This window comes from Scyliorhinus torazame, chromosome 5 (assembly GCF_047496885.1).
Source record: "Scyliorhinus torazame isolate Kashiwa2021f chromosome 5, sScyTor2.1, whole genome shotgun sequence".
Lineage (NCBI taxonomy): Eukaryota > Metazoa > Chordata > Chondrichthyes > Carcharhiniformes > Scyliorhinidae > Scyliorhinus > Scyliorhinus torazame.
In genome coordinates, this window is record NC_092711.1 from 107,288,956 (window position 1) to 107,310,251 (window position 21,296).

General features: G+C 46.5%; 1 protein-coding gene across 4 annotated transcripts; it reads left to right on the forward strand.

The window, feature by feature from the left end:
* Positions 1 to 4,899: 4,899 nt before the first annotated feature.
* Positions 4,900 to 15,462, forward strand: LOC140421624 (uncharacterized). 4 transcript variants are annotated; one of them, XR_011946949.1, is made up of 3 exons: positions 4,977 to 5,376; positions 7,088 to 10,503; positions 12,782 to 15,462. XR_011946949.1 is itself a non-coding variant. In XM_072506404.1 (2 exons), exon 2 carries the CDS (start codon positions 7,519 to 7,521, stop codon positions 8,875 to 8,877), a length of 1,359 nt encoding a protein of 452 aa, XP_072362505.1. In that variant the 5' UTR covers positions 4,900 to 4,958; positions 7,088 to 7,518; the 3' UTR covers positions 8,878 to 11,172. The 4 variants fall into 4 exon arrangements, 3 of the variants coding, with proteins under 3 accessions (XP_072362505.1, XP_072362503.1, XP_072362506.1); XM_072506404.1 differs by lacking the exons at positions 4,977 to 5,376; positions 12,782 to 15,462 and adding an exon at positions 4,900 to 4,958 and having other exon boundaries at positions 7,088 to 11,172; XM_072506402.1 differs by lacking the exon at positions 12,782 to 15,462 and having other exon boundaries at positions 7,088 to 11,172.
* Positions 15,463 to 21,296: the final 5,834 nt, after the last annotated feature.

A 21,296-nucleotide genomic window follows, 5' to 3' on the forward strand; every position in this document is an offset into this window, starting at 1 on the left:
GGATACCCACGCAGAAACGGGGAAAACGTGCATACTCCGCACAAACAGTGACTCAACAGGGAATCGAACCTGGGACCCTGGCGCTGTGAAGCCACAGTGCTAGCCACATGTGCTGCCCATTGAAAGTTGCAGCAAGACTGTGCAGTTGAATGTTGCACAGGTCCATTGGGTCCTGTGCTGCCAGCTCTTTAGAGTACGGGTTATCACAGTCACCTAACACGTGAAAGGTCCCCGGTTTGAAACTGGCAGAAGCATTAAATGCTTCTCATTTAGTCTGAGGAAAAATTTCCACAACATCCGTTTGTCCCTGAATATTACCTGAATCTTGTATGTGAGAGGAATAGGAGGTTTGGTCTTACATCAGCCACAAAAATTGATTCAGCAAAATCTGAAGTGGAAATAGAGTCAGATTTAGACTATTGTGGGTGGGTGGTGAATGGGACAGGGGGCAAGGGGTTCGTGGAGATGTGGGGCTGGATAGAGGGCCAGCGATAGGTGGAGAATGACTAAAATGACTTGGACAGAAAGAAAAGGGAATGTAAATGGGGGTTATAAAGGCTAAGAACAGTACTGATAGAGGCACGTTAAGAGATTAGAACCTGAACGGCAGAATAAAAGTAAGCAGTGAGTGAAAGGAAGACTAGGAACAGGGAGCAGATTGTCCAAGTGGGGGGGGAGGGCACATTGGTGGGGGAAAAACAGATCGATGGAAGAAATGAAAATAAGTTGCTGGAAATAAACATGTGGGGAAGGTAGAGGAGAGTAATAAATGACATGGCGTCTCAGCCTAACCATCAGAAGCTGCAGCAAGACACTGCAGTTGAACATAGCACAGGCCCATTGGCTGCTCCGCTGCTGCCTGTTTCTGTAGTGTAGTGGTTATCATGTTCATCTAACTCGCGAAAGGTCCTCCATTCAAAACTGGGCAGGAACATTGAATACTTCTCGCTTAGTTTAAGGGAAGTTTGGAGAACATGCGTTTGTTTCTGCATGCCATCTGAATCCCATGTATTAGATATATATTTGGCCTCCTCGGCCTCAAACTTCATTCAGAGAAGGCGGAGGTAGTGAGTATTGAAGAAGCAAAGATCAGAAAAAGATGATCCCATTTTGACAGTTCGGATATTCTCAGTTTGTTCAATCCACTACAAAATTTAATGGATTTATGGATGTAGATTAACATTTTTAATCACCATCTGAAACATATCTAATGGTAATGTGTGCTCACACAGACAGAGACAAATGATACTCTAACTGAATTAGAGGAAATAGCAGAGATTTAACTAAAACACCTTTGAAAATCGGGCTTTGTGGTCGAGAAACAGGAAAAGCCACTCAGAGATGAGGAAATCCAGGCTCAGTGCGTGTTTGCTGTCACCCCTCCTTTCATTAACATGAACGGGATTTAGGCTGCGGAATGTTTCATACCCAGAACAAAGAGGGTCAAATATAATAAACTTATCATTCTTTAATCTCGTACCTGTGAAGATATTTGATTGTGTTTAAAAACTGATGTGGCCAATCTCAAATGAACTCAACAGAATTTATATTACCCAGTGACTCGATTTATTTTCTTTGTCAGTCATGTTTGCAATTCAAGGTTGTATATTTCAGAGAGTCTCAATTTCAGATGAGGACATAAATATCAAATAATATCAAGTTTTGAGTAATGCAACAAATACTGAGTAAAATTGTTTGATGTTTTTCGAAGGAACGTAAGAATTATATTATTACTGAATGAGAGGAAATATTTGCTGGACGGACATTTCTACATTTCATAATTCATTTGAAATCTAATAAAGTAAACTAATTCAGCAAAGTGATCTCTAGAGGGCTTTGTTCAGCTTCACAAATCCTTTCCTTCTCTAATAGACAGACTCTGTAAACAGGATGTAGATCAAATGTAATTCGATTCTGTTATCAACTCAGAAATAATGACAAGATACTTCAGCAGAAAAATTCAATATGAAACCAATTGCATGGTTACATAATGTTTATATCGTAAACTACATCATCTTCAGGTCCAAATCTTCTGATCATTGGACCAGGGGAACGTTCTCGTTAAATCAAACTGAGCAAGGATTCTGCAGAAACTCCTTTTTCAAAAGCAAATTGGAAAAATAATTGGAATAGAGAAACTTCAAGATCACAGAGAGGACATTGAGACTAATCGATTTGCTCTTTTTCAATCTATATTTTTATTCGACTTTTATCATTTTTACAGATAACACACCAGATTTTCAAAACACCAGTCCAATGGGCTCATTGCCAATCAGCTGTTTTTTCAGTGTACTGGTTATCACGTTCCTCTCACACACCAAATGTCCCTTATTATTATTATTCGAAACATTGTTGACGTTACTCATCTAAATTTGCAGATAAGTTGTATCATTGTTATTTATTGTTCAATAGTTAAACAAATGCATTACCTTACACCCGCAAAGTTCCAAATGATACCCTGCAAAATACTGTGATGGAGAATGGCAGGAATTGCAGTCAGAGTTGACACGTGTTAGTTGTGAATGGTTTTCTAATGTGCTGTGGAATTTTATGATTCTAATGTCAGATCAATTTCTCCGCCAATAGCCTAATTTTCAATCAAATTGTACTCGCACAATAGGAGGTTCGTCAGTGCAATAAGGACGCACTGTTTACTATTCTCGGTCAGTGCGCTAAGCGCTGTTCCCTGGTTCTGTAGTGCAGTGATTATCATGTTTGCTTAAAGGCCCTCTGTTTAAAACCGCACAGAAACATTATCAAACCCCATTCATTTCCGTGTGTGGAAAAGTTACATGATTGACATTTTCATTATTCATTTACACCCACCCTGAATTGCCCTTAAATTGAGTTGCTGGGTTGATCTGCCGTGTGGAACCCCGATCCCCAGAGCTTCAGCCTGGTTCTCTGCTTTACTAGTCTTGATGTGGATATGCCGGCATTGGACTGGGGTGGGCACAGTAAGAAGTCTTACAACACCAGGTTAAAGTCCAACAGGGTTGCATCAAATCATTAGCTTTCGGAGCGCAGCTCCTTCCTCAGGTGAATGAAGAGGCGGGTTCCACAACCACATATATAGACAGCACGGTAGCATTGTGGATAGCACAATTGCTTCACAGCTCCAGGGTCCCAGGTTCGATTCCGGCTTGGGTCACTGTCTGTGTGGAGTCTGCACATCCTCCCCGTGTGTGCGTGGGTTTCCTCCGGGTGCTCCGGTTTCCTCGCACAGTCCAGTGCATGTTAGGTGGATTGGCCATGATAAATTGCCCTTAGTGTCCAAATTTGCCCTTAGTGTTGGGTGGGGTTACTGGGTTATGGGGATAGGGTGGAGGTGTTGACCTTGGGTCGGGTGCTCTTTCCAAGAGCCGGTGCAGACTCGATGGGCCAAATGGCCTCCTTCTGCACTGCAAATTCTATGACTGCTATGAAATTCAATGATGCAAGATGATACTTTGAATGAGAGTCTTTGCAGGTAATTAAGTGTTTACAGGTCCAGACAGTGCAACTGAAGAGAGGGATAATCACAGGTTAAAGAGGTGTGAACTGTCTCAAGCCAGCGCAGTTAATAGGATTTCGCAACCCCAGGCCAGATTTGGGGGGTGAATGTGATGCAACATGAATCCAAGATCCCGGTTGAGGCTGTACCCATGCATGTGGAACTTGGCTATCAGTTTCTGCTTGGCGATACTGCATTGCCGCACGTCCTGAAGGCTGCCTACCTAAGCCCACACCTCCACCCTATCCCCATAACCCAGTAACCCCACTTAACCTTTTTGGACACTAAGGCAATTTAGCATGCCCAATCCACCTAACCTGCACATCTTTGGACTCATGTCTGTGCTATCAGTAAGACTGCCCGTTTCCACCTGCGTTACATTATCCGGCCTCTCTCCTGTGTCTGTGCGGCTGGGGCTGAAACCTCGGTCATGCCATCGTAACCCCCTGATTCGACAATTCCATTACACACCTGGCTGCTCTCCTACTTTCTACCTCTGTAAACGTAAAGCCATCCAAATGTCTGCTACCCATGTCTTAATTAACAGCAAATTCCTTTCCCCTCTGATCCCTGTGCTCCGAGACTTGCATTCGCTCCCATTCAATTCTCACCCTTGTTTTCAAATCCCTCCATGGCCTCATCTCTCCCTGTGTCTGTCATCTCCTCCAGCCCCACAACCCCCTGGGATATCTGCACAGCTCTGATCCTGGACTCTTGTATACCCCCGAATCTAATTACTCCACCATGAATCTGACTGCGATTCCTGGCGGAATTCCCTCCCTAAACCTCCCCGACTCCACCTCACTCACCTCCTTGAAGACTCTCTTTAAAACTCACCTCTTGGACCAATTTTTGGTCACCTGCCCTAAATCTCCTTTTGTGTCTGGGTGTCTTACTTTGTTTTATAATGTTGCTGTGAAGTTGACTGGGATGATTTATGATGTTAAAGGTGTTATATACATAGAAGTTGTTGTTGTTGACTGTAACCCTGACCTCCTGTTTTACAATAACCCATTGGTTTCACAACAAACTCTATCTCTGATTTATTTTCCTCTGCGGGTTTGCAGCTTCTCTAAAGACGGCGGCCGTTAACTCAGGCCTGTCACCGGGAACAGGCCGCAGCTGTCCCCCCGCTCGATGCAAACCCGGGCCCGGAAACTTCTTATTGGGGTTTGGAGCCTCCACCGGGTTTCAGTGAAACCTCCCGGCCGAGTCCAGCATCGGCACTGCGCATGCTCCAGCTCACAATGCACAGGGAGTGATTGACGGCAGTTCTGGACCAATAGGAAGACAGGGTCGTGCCTGGAGGACCGAGAGGAGCGACTGGTCCTCCACCCAATCGGAGAGAATGAGGGGCGGGGCTGGTCCCGGTGTCTCCCATGTGAGCGGGAGCATGCGCAGTGCCGGTGACAGTTCAGGATTCAGGCGGTCGGGTGGAAATCTTGAGCCGGTCAGATCACGCTCAGTGAGTCATGAGGGAGGGATAGAGCCGGTGGATGGGTCGGGAGCCTTCATAAACACTCCGTGTCGGCCCAAGCCCAGAATATGAAGCTCGGATGCGGCATTTGAACCGGCGAAAGCTGCTCGGGCTTTTTCCCGAGACAGGCCCGAGTGGACGAAGTGTGCGGCGGGGCGCATGCGTAGTGAGCGAAAGCCCGGGACTTGCCCCACCTCCCATTCACTCTGATTGGTTGGAGGACTAGCCCCTTTCCGTCGGTCATCTAGCTCCGCCCCCTCTCACTATTGCTCCGAACGCGCCGTCAATCAGTCCCCGGGCATTGTGACCTGGAGCAAACCCTTCACAATTATGATGTGGAGATGCCGGCGTTGGACTGGGGTGAGCTCAGTAAGAAGTCTGACAACACCAGGTTAAAGTATAACAGGTTTGTGCTTTCAGAGCGTAGCTCCTTCTGGAGCAGGGCAGCACAGTTGCGTCACAGCTCCAGGGTCCCAGGTTCGATTCCTGGCTTGGGTCACTGTCTGTGCAGAGTCTGCACATTCTCCCTGTGTCTGCGTGGGTTTCCTCCGGGTGCTCCGGTTTCCTCCCACAGTCCAAAGATGTGCGGGTTAGGTGGATTGTCCATGCTAAATTGCCCTTAGTGTCCAGAAAGTTTAAATAGGGGTTACAGGGATAGGGTAGAGACGTGGGCTTGAGTAGGGTGCTCTTTGTAAGGGCCGGTGGAGTCTCGATGGGCCGAAAGGCCTCCTCCTGCACTGTAAATTCTATGATTGTCAGCTCCCTGGTTTGCAGCTGCAGGGCATCTCCCTCCCGGGAACAGGCCCAGGTTAATGGGCACCATCCTGCTTCAGACACTGGAGGATGGTTCACATCAGAGGATGGGGTATGGGGACAATAAATAAGAGCTTACACTTTGCACTCAAATCAATGAGGACTCTGATCTCTGGGAAGGAAGTAAACCCTGGCAGGTGGAAGGGGAGGATTCACAAACACCCGCTGGAGGCCCCAAACCCACAATAAGACCCATTGTTTTTCATAGAATTTACAGTGCAGAAGGAGGCCATTCGGCCAATCGAGTCTGCACCGGCTCTTGGAAAGAGCACCCTACCCAAGGTCAACACCTCCACCCTATCCCCATAACCCAGTAACCCCACCCAACACTAAGGGCAATTTTGGACACAAAGGGCAATTTATCATGGCCAATCCACCTAACCTGCACATCTTTGGACTGTGGGAGGAAACCGGAGCACCCGGAGGAAACCCACGCACACACGGGGAGGATGTGCAGACTCCGCACAGACAGTGACCCAAGCCGGAATCGAACCTGGGACCCTGGAGCTGTGAAGCAATTGTGCTATCCACAAGGCTACCGTGCTGCCTTTTTATTGTCAGTTTTTATTGTCAGTCTGCAGACAGGGGCTGGTGAATTGAACCCAGACAGAGGAGAGGGAGGGAGAAAGCTGGGAGTGGAGGAATGAAATGGTGCAGATGGGTTTGGATTTCAGCCCAGGGAGGAGGAAGAGTGTGTGGGACAGGGATTTTCAGCTTTGGGGAAAAAGAGGGGGACAATTGCTCCAGAGAAACTAGAATTGTCTGTTTAGAATTTCTATCCAGGACTGACAGTGATGACTTTTGTAAACTCCTTTCACAGGGGGTTAGAAGGAGAGAATTTACACTCAACAAACTCAATCCAACAGAAAGGTTTATCTCTTTGTGATTTCTGTCCTGCATTGACAGTGATGACTTCTGTAAAATGACAGATTTTAGCTCTCAGAAAGGAATAAATGGAGTGGGCATTTATTCTATCGTAAACAAGGAATAAACATTGAGTCATAAATACAAGACAGCTACAAATAATTCAAAGGGGGCAATACTGACAAATTTATTCATCACAGGTTTAGAATGTGTTATTCATTACATAGAAATGAGCTGAGGAAAGTGCTGAGATGTTTTCAAAAGGAAACTGGACAAGCACATGAGAGAAAATGGAATCGAAAATCAGCTGAAAGGCTGAGAATTGATAGGTGTGACAGTCGAGGATGAGTGCCGAGTATGGACAGCAGCAGAATCTGTGACAAAATGGCCTGTTTGTGTCTTATATATTCACAGTATTTCAATGTAATCTCCTTTTACAGAATATTTGCAGATGCAAACATCATGTTGAGATCTGACAGAGTCACTTGATTCATCAGGACCGGCCTTTCAACGTGGAAGGAGAAATGTTTGTCTGTTTTGTCTTTGGGAAAACATTCAAAAATCACTGTGATTGGAAAAGCACCGAGACACAGACATCGAAGTAATTTTCCACAGTTAGCTGGACTGAGCTTTAACCAATCACACAGCATGAAATTAAATTGCAACATTTACATCAGGGAGACACCGTACTCAGGCTTCAACTGATGATCCAAGTTGAAGAGACATAAGGACATTCGCACCAAAGGAATCAAGAAGCAGCAATTGGACATTCAGCCTCGTGAGCCTGTTCCACCATTTAATAACATCACGGCTGATCTGATAGTGACTTCAAATCTGCATCCCACCGTCACCTGATAACCTGTCAATAACCATGGAGAAACCGTGGAAATGTAGGGACTGTGGGATAGGATGTAATTACCCGTCTGAATTGGAAACTCATCGACGTATTCACACTGGGGAAAGGCCATTCACCTGCTTTGTGTGTGAGAAGGGATTCACTAAGCTATCCAACCTCATCACACACCAGCATGTTCATACTGACCAGAGACTGTTTAAATGTGCTGACTGTGAGAAGAGCTTTAAAAGCAGAAATGATTTACTGATACATCAACGCACTCACACTGGGGAGAGGCCATTCACCTGCTCCGTGTGTGGGAAGGGATTCACTCAGTCATCACACCTCCTGAAACACCAACTTGTTCACAGTGATCAGAGACCTTTTAAATGTGCTGACTGTGAGAAGAGCTTTAAAAGCAGAATTAATTTACTGATACATCAACGCACTCACACTGGGGAGAGGCCGTTCATCTGCTCCGTGTGTGGGAAGGGATTCACTCAGTCATCACAACTCCTGACACACCAACTTGTTCACACTAATCAGAGACCTTTTAAATGTGCTGACTGTGCGAAGAACTTTAAAAGCAGAAAGGATTTACTGATACATCAACGCACTCACACTGGGGAGAGGCCGTTCACCTGCTCTGTGTGTGGGAAAGGATTCACTTGTTCCTCCCACTTTCTGAAACACCAACTTGTTCACACTGATCAGAGACCATTTATATGTGCCGACTGTGAAAAAAGCTTTAAAAGCAGAATGGATTTACTGATACATCAACGCACTCACACCGGTGAAAGGCCATTCACGTGTCTGGAATGTGGGAAGGGATTTAATGCTTTATCAAATCTCCAGACTCACCATCAGGTTCATTCTAATCAGAGACCTTTTAAATGTGCTGACTGTGAGAAGAACTTTAAAAGCAGAAAGTATTTACTGATACATCAACGCACTCACACTGGGGAGAGGCCATTCACCTGCTCCGTGTGTGGGAAGGGATTCACTCAGTCATCTCATCTCATGACACATCAACTTGTTCATACTGATCAGAGACCGTTTAAATGTTCTGACTGTGAGAAGAGCTTTAAAAGTAAAAGCTGTTTACTGATACATCAACGCACTCACACTGGGGAGAGGCCATTCTCCTGCTCCCTATGTGGGAAGGGATTTACTCGTTCATCCCAGATTCTGAGACACCAGCGAGTTCACACTGGGCAGAGACCGTACACTTGCCCCGTATGTGAGAAGAAGTTCACTCAGTCATCCCACCTGACTAGACACCAACTTGTTCACACTGGTCAGAAACTTTTTAAATGTTCTGACTGTGAAAAAATATTTAAAAGTAAACCAAATCTGCAGAGACACCAGCGAGTTCACACTGAAACAGAATCATAGAATTTACAGTGCAGAAGCGCATTTGGCCCATCGAGTGCACCGGCCCTTGGACTTAAGCACCCGACTTAAGCCCATACCTCCAACCTAACCCATAACCCCACCTCACCTTTTTGGACATTTAAGGGCAATTTAGCATGGCCAATCCACCTAATCTACACATTTTTGGACTGTGGAAACCGGAGCACAGAGGAAACCCACGCAGACACTGGGACAACATGCAGACTCCGCACAGACAGTGACCCAAGCTGGGAATCAAACCTGGGACCATGGAGCTGTGAAGCAGCAGTGCTAACCACTGTGCTACCGTGTGGCCCACACGTGGGAGTCGTACTGGGGAGAGGCTGTTTAACTGTTCTGTGTGTGGGAGGAGATTCACTCAGTCAAACAACATGCACAGGCATCAGCAAGTTCACAGACAACAGCAGGGTTTGGATTCAGCTGTTGTTGCTGCTGTTAGTCACATCTGGGACTCAATGATGCCTGGACGTCTGTTTCCTGGGGGGCTCTACAGTTTTCCGGTCTATATCAATGATTTAGACTTAAATGTATGCACCAGGATTATACAAACGTTGCTCATATGTTTTAGTGAATGAGGGAGAAAGCCATGGACTGGGTCAAATGGACAGAAAAGTGCTAAATGGAATTCAATCTGGAGCAGTGGGAGATAATGAATTTGGATGGGTAAACAAGGCAAGGGAATGACCAATAAATAGGATGATGCTGAGAAGTATTGGGAAACAGAGAGACCTTGGACTGCATATCCACAGACCGCTGAAGGTGGCTGGACAGGTAGATCAGGTGGTCCAGAAGGCATTTGGGACACTTTCCTTGTTTCAGGACCAGAATATAGAGCAGGGAGATTATGTTCAAACTTCATTAAAAACTCGTCAGTGCACAGCTAGAGTACTGAGCACAGGTCTGGTTACTGCAGGAATCAACTATAAATTAAAACCAAATTCATGAAATAGCTTAAAACTGAAATTAATTATATAATTACGGTCAGTGTTCAATAAATCAAATCTAGGGATGAAGAGGAAGCTAAATAACAAGCGATTGAACAGTGACGCAATCTGAATTTTTCAGTGAATAAAAATCTGAGGCATTTAGATAATGGGAGAGGTCAGGAAAACACTTCAGTTAACTTCCTATAAAAATAAGGTGACTTCAGGATAATGGAAAACACTAATTGGTGAGTATCTGCTGAATCTTTATTTGTTTTATTCTGAAGTTTATTTACTCAAGTCAGTTAATAATGAAATAAATAAAGATATGACAGCACATCCCAGCCCTGTGGAATACACATCCAGTTCCATGTGGGAAAACCAGGACACTTCCATTATGCTGGAAACATCAGCTGGAGCAGCAGGAAGCAAAGGGGATTGGTCCAGAGGTATTTTTGTGACCAGAAGACTGTTTCCAGCGGAGTTCTGGATTGTTCAGGACAAGATTCCATGCTTTGTGTGTTATATAGAAATGATTTAGACTTCAACAAAGGGTCATGGTTGACACATTTGCAGTGTTGTGGTTAACAGTGAGGAATAAAGTTGTAGACTACAGGAAGATATCAGTAGACTGATCAGCTGGGCAGCAACGAAGCAAATGGAGATCAATCTGGAGGAGTGTGAGGTAATAAATACACTTGTGCTTCATGTATAAGAAACATAGATCCTTCTCTACTGTGGTATTCTGCAGTCTCTCTATTTAAATTAACTTCACTTTTTCCCCAAATTATACTTTGCCAAATATCTCCCACTGACGAAAGTATGATCTTTCTACAGGCTGTGTAACTGGGTGAAGCTCTTTTCACAGTCAGTTCACTGGAACACTCTTACTTGGGTGTGTGTGTATCGGCACTTTTCCAGTCACAATAATATTTGAAATCTTTTCCCATGGGCAGAATAGACTTAACATTACTCCTTCCACATTCAACGTCTGTAACATTCTGATCCTAATGAATCGAATAACTGTTAGCCATAAAGGCGGCACGGTAGCACAGTGGGTAACACTGTTGCTTCACCGTGCCAGGGTCCTGTGTTTGATTCCCACTTGGGTCACCGTCTGTGTGGAGTCTGCATGTTCTCCCTGTGTCTGCATAGGTTTCCTCCGGGCGCTCCGGTTTCCTCCCACAAGTCCCAAAATACGTGCTTGTTAGGTTAATTGACATTCTGAATTCTCCCTCTGTGTACCCGGAAAGGCACCGGGTGAGTGTGGTGACGAGGAGCTTTTCACAGTAACTTCATTGCAGTGTTAATGTAAGCCTACTTGTGGCACTAATAAAGATTATTAACTCATTGACCCATCTCCACCATTCCTTTCCTCCACTCCCAGTTTTCTCCCATCCTCTACTCTGGTTTGGATCAATTCTAACCTCTGTACAGAGTGAAGTTAACGACTCAATCATTTTCTCCCCTAGTCACTGAAGCCCCACCCACTTCCTGTTCCCTCACCATGATGGCCGTACATGAGCTCTGCTACTCCTCAGGGAGTCACCATGATGTGGAGATGCCGGTGTTGGACTGGGGTGAGCACAGTAAGAAGTCTCACAACACCAGGTTAAAGTATAACAGGTTTGTTTCGAATCACTAGCTTTTGGAGCACTGCTCCTTCCTCAGGTGAACGAAGAGGTAGGTTCCAGAAACATATATATAGACAAAGTCAAAGATGCAGGACGATACTTTGAATACTTTGTCTATATATATGTTTCTGGAACCTACCTCTTCGTTCACCTGAGGAAGGTGCAGTGCTCCGAAAGTTAGTGATTCGAAACAAACCTGTTGGGCTTTAACCTGGTGTTGTAAGACTTCTTACTGTACTTCCTGAATCAAGATGGCAGTCATTAGCCTGTGACTGTTCCCAGGAAAAAGCCCCAGACCAGCCGATTTGGGACCAGCAGGTTTTTATTCTCACCTTGTGGCCATCAGCAGGTTTTATTTGGAGACCCAATTCCCTGCGGATCTGTCACCCTCACAATGTGTGATTGACGGCAGCTCCCGACCAATAGGAAGAGGGGGTGGGTCTGGAGCACCGACCGGGAGCGGCTGGTCCTCCAACCAATCGGAGTGAATGAGGGGCGGGGCCCACTGTGATTGAAGCATGCGCAGTGTGGGTAATGGCGTCGGGGAGCGGCTTATTCAGCTCCGAAATTGGTAAGTACGGAGGGAGCGAGGAATCGCGTGAATCTACGGAAACGCTGCGTGAATATGTTGTGTAAGCCACAAATCTCCGAAAAGAGCTTACTGGACCACCCAGTTTGCAGCGAGCGGGGCTGCAGGCCCAGGTTATCGGCCTCCATCTTTAATAGATGTCATGTGCATCAGGGCGCATGCGTGATCGCCATCTTTGTAGCGGGCAAATGTCCAGTGACTGGGTGGAGCATTTTCATAAAAATAAACCAAAGCAGAAGAAAAATCGTACAACATTGTAGATAACCAATACCAACTCCCCTCTGCTCCCCACTAGGAGGAGCTTGTTACCCATTGATCAGACTGGAGACAACTTGTCCATCAAACTGCATTAGCCTTTGAATCCCAATGTCTTACCGATGCAGCGCAGTGGCAGAGAAGAAAAAAACGGGGTGGCACAGTGGATGTCACTACTGCTCACAGTGCTAGAACCCGGGTTCAAATCCGACCTTGGGTGACTGCGTGGAGTTTGCACGTTCTCCCCATGTCTGCATGGGTTTCCTCAGAGTGCTCTGATTTCCTCCCACAGTCCCTTTCACTTTCTCTCTACTCCAATAGAGGTGAACCAGTTGGGTTTCTATGCCAATCCAGCAGTTCTCATGGTTACATTTTCCTGTTTCCCACAAATTACCAGATTGATTCAGATCAATTTCACAACCTGCCTTTGTGTTTTTGTGGGTTCTCTCTCACTCCCTTTTTTCTGTTTTAAATCCATTTCACAGGGTATTACAAGAGGAGGCTTTGCAATTGGGGAACTGACATCGAACATGATATCAGAATCTGATGGAGCCAGCCAATTTATTGTAACCTGAACATCATTGGATTTTGAACATGAATGGAAAAAGCACCGATCACAGTGGGGGGAAATTGTACCATGTGTCCTGTGTGTGGACAAGATTTCAGCCAATCATCTGGATTTTCGGAACATAATTGCAGTCGTGACGGAGATGCCATGGAAATGTGGGGACTGTGAGAAGGGATTCAATTACCCATGCCAGTTGGAAACTCATCAACGCAGTCACACTGGGGAGAGGTCATTCACTGCTCCCAGTGTGGGAAAGGATTTGCTCACATATTCACTCTGCTGAGACACCAGCAAATTCACACTCAGGAGAGGCCATACACGTGCTCTGTGTGTGGGTTGGGATTCAATTGGTGAACAAACCTAGCATTACATCAGCGGGTTCACACTGGGGAGAAGCCGTTCACCTGCTCCCAGTGTGGGAAGAGATTTGCTCACTCATATACCCTGCGGACACACGAGAAGAGTTCACACTGGGGAGAGGCCATTCATCTGCTCCCAGTGTGGGAAGGGATTCACTCACTCAGCCAATCTGCTGAGACACCAGCGAGTTCACACTGGGGAGAGGCCATTTACCTGCTCCCAGTGTGGGAAGGGTTTCATAGAATTTACAGTGCAGAAGGAGGCCATTCGGCCCAGCGAGTGTGCACCGGCTCTTGGAAAGAGCACCCGACCCAAGGTCAACACCTCCACCCTATCCCCATAACCCAGTAACCCCACCCAACACTAAGGGCAATTTTGGACACTAAGGGCAATTTATCATGGCCAATCCACCTAACCTGCACATCTTTGGACTGTGGGAGAAAACCGGAGCACCCAGAGGAAACCCACGCACACACGGGGAGGATGTGCAGACTCCGCACAGACAGTGACCCAAGCCGGAATCGAATCTGGGACCCTGGAGCTGTGAAGCAATTGTGCTATCCACAATGCTACCGTGCTGCTCAATCATCCCACCTACTTGATTGTTTCACACAATCATCCCACCTACTTGCACATCGATACATTCACACTGGGGAGAGGCCATTCACCTACTCCATGTGTGGGAAGGATTCAGTCAGTCCTCCAACCTGCTGAAACACCAATAAATTCACAAGTAACTGTTGTAATTGGATTATGCTGTTAATCATATTCAGGATTGAACCATGTTCATTTGAGTCTGTTTCTGCTGAATTGAAAAATAACTCCAGCTCAGTTATAGGTGTTAATGTAGTTGGTCTTGGAAAGAGAGGATTTGCAGTTAGGAAACACAAACTAAACATCGCATCAGCATCTAACACTCACCAAATCTATCGTAAACTGAATATCATCGGATTTTGAACTTGGAAGGAAAAAGCACCGTTCACAGTGGGGAGAAACCGTACACGTGTTCTGTGTGTGGACAAAGCTTCAGTCGGTCATCTGGCCTTTCGAAACATAAATGCAGTCACACTAGTGAGAACCCATGGGAATGTGGGGACTGTGGGAAGGCGGGGACTGTGGGAAGGCATTTGATTAGCCATTCCAGCCGGTAGTTCATCAGTGCACTCATGCTGGGAGATGCTTTTCACGTGCTCTGAGTATGGAAAGGGATTCACACACTCATACCACTTGTAAACACACCAACATGTTCACATGGGGGAGAGGCTGTTCATCTTCTCCCTATGTAGGATGGGATTTGCTCATTCCTCCAATCTGCTGAGACACCACTGAGTTCACACTGGGGGAGACCATTTAAATGCCCAGACTGTGAAGAGTGTTATAAAGATTCTGGGGAACTGATGTCCCATTAACATATTCACACTGAAGAGAGAGACCATTCAGATGCTCTCACTGTATCACAGAATTTAGTTCAGAAGTAAGCCATTTGGCCCATTGAGTCGGCACCCGACTTAAGCCTATACCTCCACCCAAATCCTGTAAACCAGTAACCCCACCTAAACCTTTTAGACAGTAAGGGCAATTCAAAATGGCCAATCCACCTAACCTGCACATCTTTGGACTATGGGAGGAAACCGGAGCACCCGGAGGAAACACACGCAAATACAGGGAGAATGTGCCGACTCCGTACAGACAGTGACCCAAGCCGAAAATCGAACCTGGGACCCTGGAGCTGTGAAGCAACAGTGCTGACCACTGTGCTACCGTGCCGCCCAATCGGCAGCTTACCACTCAAAGAACAGGGTTCAGACAATCGTCTCACCTCACTGTACAGCAGCGTCTTCACACAGGGGAGAGGCCATTCACCTGCTCCCAGTATGGGAGGGGATTCACTCAGATTCCAACCTACTGATGCACCAGCAAGTTCACAAGTAACTTCACTGATTGGATTGTTTTGGGCATCACAGCCTGGACTGAACCATAGGCATTGGGGTCTGTTTCTCCCATAAGTCCCGAAGGACGTGCTTGTTACACGAATTGGACATTCTGAATTCTCGCTCAGTGTAGCTGAACAGGCACCGGAATGTGGCGACTAGGAGATTTTCACAGTAACTTCATTGCAGTGTTAATATAAGCCTACTTGTGACAAGAACAAAGATTATTATTATTATGATGATGATGTTCTTAAACTCCAACCCTATTGTAAGAAATTTAATTCTGAATAAAATTCAAGTCAAATCAGTTTGTGTTAATCATAGTTAATCAATGGGCGGCTCATTAGCACAGAGTTAGCACTGTGGCTTCACAGCGCCAGGGATTCGGGTTTAATTCCTGGCTTGGGTCACTGTGCGGAGTCTGCACGATCTCTCCGTACCTTTGTGGGTTTGCTCCAGGTGCTCCAGTTTCCTCCCACAAGTCCCGAAAGACGTGCTTGTTAGGTGAATTGGACATTCTGAATTCTCCCTCAGTGTACCAAAACAGGCGCCGGAGTGCGGCGACTAGGTGCTTTTCACAGTAACTTCATTGCAGTGTTAATGTAAGCCTATTTGTGACAATAATAAAGATTATCATTATTATGACTGTGGAATTAATTGGAGGAATCTTCCAAAGAGCCAGCACTGGTACAATGGGCCAAATAGTTTTCATCTGTGCTGTATCGTTCCATAGAATAATTAATATTCAATGGGAACAGCAGTAAGCCATTCAGCCTTTCAAGCATGCTCCTCCATTTACTAAAAAAATGTCTGATCCAACACTAAGTCCACTTTCCTGCCTTCTCTCCATAACCCTGATTTCCATAAATTATTAAAAACCTATTGATCTCAGCCCTGAAAATATTCAAGGACGCGGCCTCCAAAGCTTCCTGGCAGCACGGTAGCACAAGTGTTTAGCACTGTGGCTTCACAGCGCCATGGTCCCAGGTTCGATTCCCTGCTGGGTCACTGTCTGTGCGGAGTCTGCACATTCTCCCCGTGCCTGCGTGGGTTTCCTCCGGGTGCTCCGTTTTCCTCCCACAGTCCAAAGACGTGCAGGTTAGGTGGATTGGCCATGATAAATTGCCCTTTGTGACCAAAAAAGGTTAGGAGTTATTGGGTTACGGGGATGGGTGGAAGTGAGGGCTTAAGTGGGTCAGTGCAGACTCAATGGGCTGAATGGCCTCCTTCTGCACTGTATGTTCTCTGTTCTCTCACATAATTCTTTGGGAGACAAAATTCTTCCTCAAATCCTCTTATTCTGCAACTATGTCCTCTGGTCCTACATTCTACCATCAGTGGAAACATCCATCCAATATTTACCCTGTCTAACCCTCTAAAAATCTTATATGTTTCAATCATATCACCTCTCGTACTTATGCACTCCTAGGAGTACAGACCCAACTTGTTTAATCTTTCCTCATGGAAATTCCTCCATGTCCGGGATCATTGCAGTGAATCTCCTCTGTACTGCCTCCAATTATATTATATCTTTCCTTAAATGAGGGGACCAAATCTCTCTTGACATAAGCACCAGCATCACATTTGCCTTCCCTATTAGCTTCTGCTCCTGTCTGCTAGCTTTCTGAGCTTCATGAACAAGAACCCCAAGTCCCTTTGGGCTACAGCTTTCTGCAGTCTCACCATTTAAACAAGAACCCGCCTTCTCATTCATTCTTCCAAAATGAACAATCTCACATTTTCCCTCATTGAATTGCAGTTCAGCATCAGTAAATAGAGAAGGAGAGGAACCAGTGACTGTGGGATTGATGCACAGACTTAGCACCCTGAGAGGAGTCAGGGAAAAGTTGGAAAAATGTCAAAAAACTAATCATGTACTGACAGGAAAATAAAGGTTTTTTAGTAATGGCATACAACAGCGCAGATATTCACAAGAATGTATGTGTTGTATTTATTAATTTCTTTGAATTGCGTAACAAAATTGGTTTCCTTCTGTTTGGATGCTTCAATGGCGTTGCTGTTACCCAGCATTCCCTGCGGGTGTGAATGTGCCCTATTCACACTGCGGGAGGTCAGTGCGCAGGCGCAGTGCTGAACTCCGCGGAACATGCGCAGTGTCACCTTGCCCAGAGGCGGGTGAGTACGGGAGAGGTTTTTTTATAAATGTTTTTATTCAAGCTTTTTCCAACCAACGTTTTTACATAACAAAAATAAACGAGAATTATTAAACAAACAAGGTGGGTGTTGTCTTTATACAAAGCAAAATTCACATTATATCCACAATTCCCCCCCACCTGTGTCCCCCTGCCCCCCCCCCCCCCCCGGGATGCAGCTGCTGCTGACACTGCTCCCCTAGAAAGTCAAGGAAAGGTTGCCACCGCCGAGAGAACCCCATCAAAGACCCTCTCAAGGCGAACTTTATTCGCTCCAGGCTGAGGAACCCCGCCATATTGCTAACCCTGGTCTCCACACTCGGGGGTTTTGAGTGCCTGCACATTAGCAAGATCCATCTCCGGGCTACCAGGGAGGCAAAGGCTAATACCTCAGCCTCTTTCGCCTCCTGCACTCCCGGATCCTCTGACACCCCAAATATCGCTATTGTTGGGCTCACCTTCACCCGAGTGTCCTAGATCCTGGACATCGCCCTCGCAAAGCCCTGCCAGAATTCTTTAAGCGCCGGGCATGCCCAAAACATATGGGCATGGTTCGCCGGACTCCCTGCACATCTTGCGCTCCTGTCCTCCACCCCAAAGAACTTACTCATTCTCGCCATCGTCATGTGAGCCCGATACACCACCTTAAAATGAATTAAGCTGAGCCTGGCACATAATGAGGAGGAATTTACCCTGCCCAGGGCATCAGCCCACAGGCCCTCATCCAGATCCATTCCCAGCTCCTCCTCCCACTTGCCCTTCAACTCCTCCACTGAGGCATCCTCAGCCTCCTGCAGCTCCTGATATATGTCCGACACCTTCCCCTCCCCTACCCAGATGCTAGACACAACCCTGTCCTGTATCCTACGCGGGGGCAGCAGCGGAAATGTCCCCACCTGCTTTTTAAGAAAGTCCCGAACCTGGAGGTACGTGAACGCATTCCCCGGGGGCAGGCCGAACCTCTCCTCCAGCGCCTGCACACTGGGGAAAGTCCCGTCTATAAACATGTCCCCCATTCTCCTAATGCCTGCCCTATACCAGTCTTGGAACCCCCCATCTATCCTACCCGGAGCAAATCTGTGGCTATTCCGTATCAGGCTCCACACTGAGGCCCCCTCCTCCTGCCTGTGCCTCCTTCACTGTCCCCAAATCCTCAGTGCCGCCGTCACCACCGGACTTGTGGTGTATCACGCCGGTGAGAACGGCAGCGGCACCATGACTAGTGCCCCTCGGCTGGTGCCTCTGCATGACGCCATCTCCAGCTGCCCCCTCCTCCATCATCAACTTTCTAATCATGGCCACATTGGCCGCCCAATAATCGCTGTAGAAGTTCGGCTGAGCCAGTCCTCCCCCTCCCCCTCCCCACGAATGCCCTTTTAACTCGCAGGGTTTTATTCGCCCACACAAATCCCATAACAATCCTATTCACCTGCTTAAAAAAGGACTTGGGGATGAAACTGGGGAGGCATTGAAAAACGAACAGGAACCTGGGGAGACCCGTCATCTTGCGGGAGAGGTTTTTGTTCATGGGAGAGAGTGGGCGGGGCGGAGGGAGGAATGGAGCCGGGAGGTGAGGGTGGGTAGGGAGCGGAGGCTTCAGAAACACCTGGTGTAGGCCCCAAGACCAAATATGACCCCGCAAGTCCGGAGTTTGTAGATCGGAGGGTTTTTCCTGAGAATAGGTCCAGATTTGAAGACCATCTTGTTTCAGCAGGAGCAGTGCGCACGCGGGACTATTTGTTTTACGTAATGGAGTGGGCGGGGCTTCAGGGTCCCAGTGACCAGAAGAGAAAAGTTTTGACTCGTTGATCTAAATCTGCTAATGGATGAGAAATGCCTCAATGAGTAAATAACGGCTGATTATAGAAGGGTAACTGAGGTGGCGGAATGGATGTGGAGGCTCCATAAACACCCTGTGGAGATGGCAGAATAAGAATCTAATGTTTAATCCAGGCGGGGCAACATCCGGGAGGCTGCACATGACATCAGGGGGGAGTGGGAGGAGGAGAAAATGTTGTGAATTTCTCTTCTAGACTGACAGGAATGGATTCTGGAAACTCTTTTTACTGGAGGTTAGAAGGGGAGGATTTACACACAGCAAACTCAAACCAAGAGAAATGTTTTTCTCTTCTGAATTTTTAATCCTGGACTGACAGTGATGACTTTTTACAGGACATTAGGAAAGCAGAATTTTAAGGTGAATAACTCACCCAAGATTCACTTCAAAACCTGAGAGAAACTCAGTTTATTAGTACCTGAATGTAAGTGTTTCTGTTTTATTTGGGTTCAAGATTTAAACATCTGTGTAGCTGGAAATAGGGTGGAGCAAGATTTGCAAACAAGGATGTTGCTTAACCGGGACCCAATGTAGATCAGTGAGCACAGGGGTGATGAGTGAGTGAGTGGGATTCAGTTCAGGGGGCATGGCAGCAGAAATTTGTATGAACTCAAGTTTGGCAGGTTCCCTACCCTGAACGACATAATTGAACCAGTTTGTTTTCTACAACATTCAGCAGTTTTTATGGTCACTTTTTCCTTGTGCCGGTCCCACACATCACCACATTCAGTTGGCTCAGTTTCACAACCTGCCTTTGTCTTTTTGTAGGTTTGCACTTACACCTTTTTCTGGTTTTAATCAATTTCACAGAGTATGAGAAAGGGACAAATTTGCAGTTGGGAAACTCGAACTAGGTATCATATCAGGATCTGATTGAGTCGCCCAATTTATCGTAACCTGAATATCTTTGGATTTTGAATATGGAAGGAGAAAGCACCATTCGCAGTTGGGAGAAACTAAACACATGCTCTGCGTGTGGACGAGACTTCAGCCAATCATCTGACCTCTTGAACCACAAGTGCAGACACAACGGGGAGAAAGCATGGACATGTGGGGACTGTGAGAAGGGATTCAATTATCCAGTTGAGCTGGAAACTCATCGGCGCAGTCACACTGGGGAGAGACCGTTCACCTGCTCCACGTGTGGGAAGGGATTCACTCTGTCTTGCAACCTGTTGGCTCACCAGCGTGTTCACTCTGAAGAGAGACCTTTTAAATACCCAGACTGTGGGAATTGCTATAAAAGTTCTGGCAAACTGTTGCGCCACCAACATATTCACAGTAACGAGAGACCTCAGGTGCTCTGACTGTGGGACTGGGTTCAGGCAATTATCTGATCTCACTGTACACCAGCGAATTCACACTGGAGAGAAGCCGTTTACCTGCAAAAAGTGTGAGAAGGGATTCAGTTGGTCGTCACGCCTGCTGACACACCAGCGAATTCACACTGGAGAGAGACCATTCTCCTGCACTGTTTGTGGGAAGGGATTCACTAATTCTTCCGCCCTGCTGAAACACCAGCAAGTTCACACTGGGGAAAGACCGTTCACCTGTTCTGTGTGTGGGAAGGGATTCACTGGGTCAACCGACCTGCTGGAACACCAGCGTATTCACAGCGGGGAGAGACCATTTGGCTGCTCCATGTGTGGGAAGAGATTCACTCAGTCATCACCCCTGCTGACACACCAGCGAGTTCACACTGGGGAGAAGCCATTCACCTGCTCCATATGTCAGAAGGGATTTGCTCACTCATCTACCCTGCTGAGACACCAGCGAGCTCACAAGTAACTACTTTGATAGAACTTTGCTGTTTATCCATTTGGGTGTGTTTCTAAAGAAAAGCAAGTCCAGCCCCGTTATAGGATTAATATTCCGGATTAAAGTCAAATCAGTTAGATGTTTTTAATATCTCCAACACAAGTTAGTTCCTTTTGAAGGGATCTCCCTCTCTTCTGTATCCCCTATCCTCACCTCCAAAAAGAGGAGCTTGAAGTTCTTTGAGGATATAATAAGCAGGGTGGATAAAGGGAACCAGTAGATGTGGTTTGCCCAAGACCGTAAGAAACGACAGAGAGTTGTGAACACCGCCCAATCCATCACGCGAACCCGCCTTCCATCTATTGACTCTATCTACACCTCCTGCTGCATTGA

Excerpts from the sequence above, each read along its gene's own strand:
- LOC140421624 (XM_072506404.1), top strand. The coding sequence starts at position 7,519 with ATGGAGAAACCGTGGAAATGTAGGGACTGTGGGATAGGATGTAATTAC.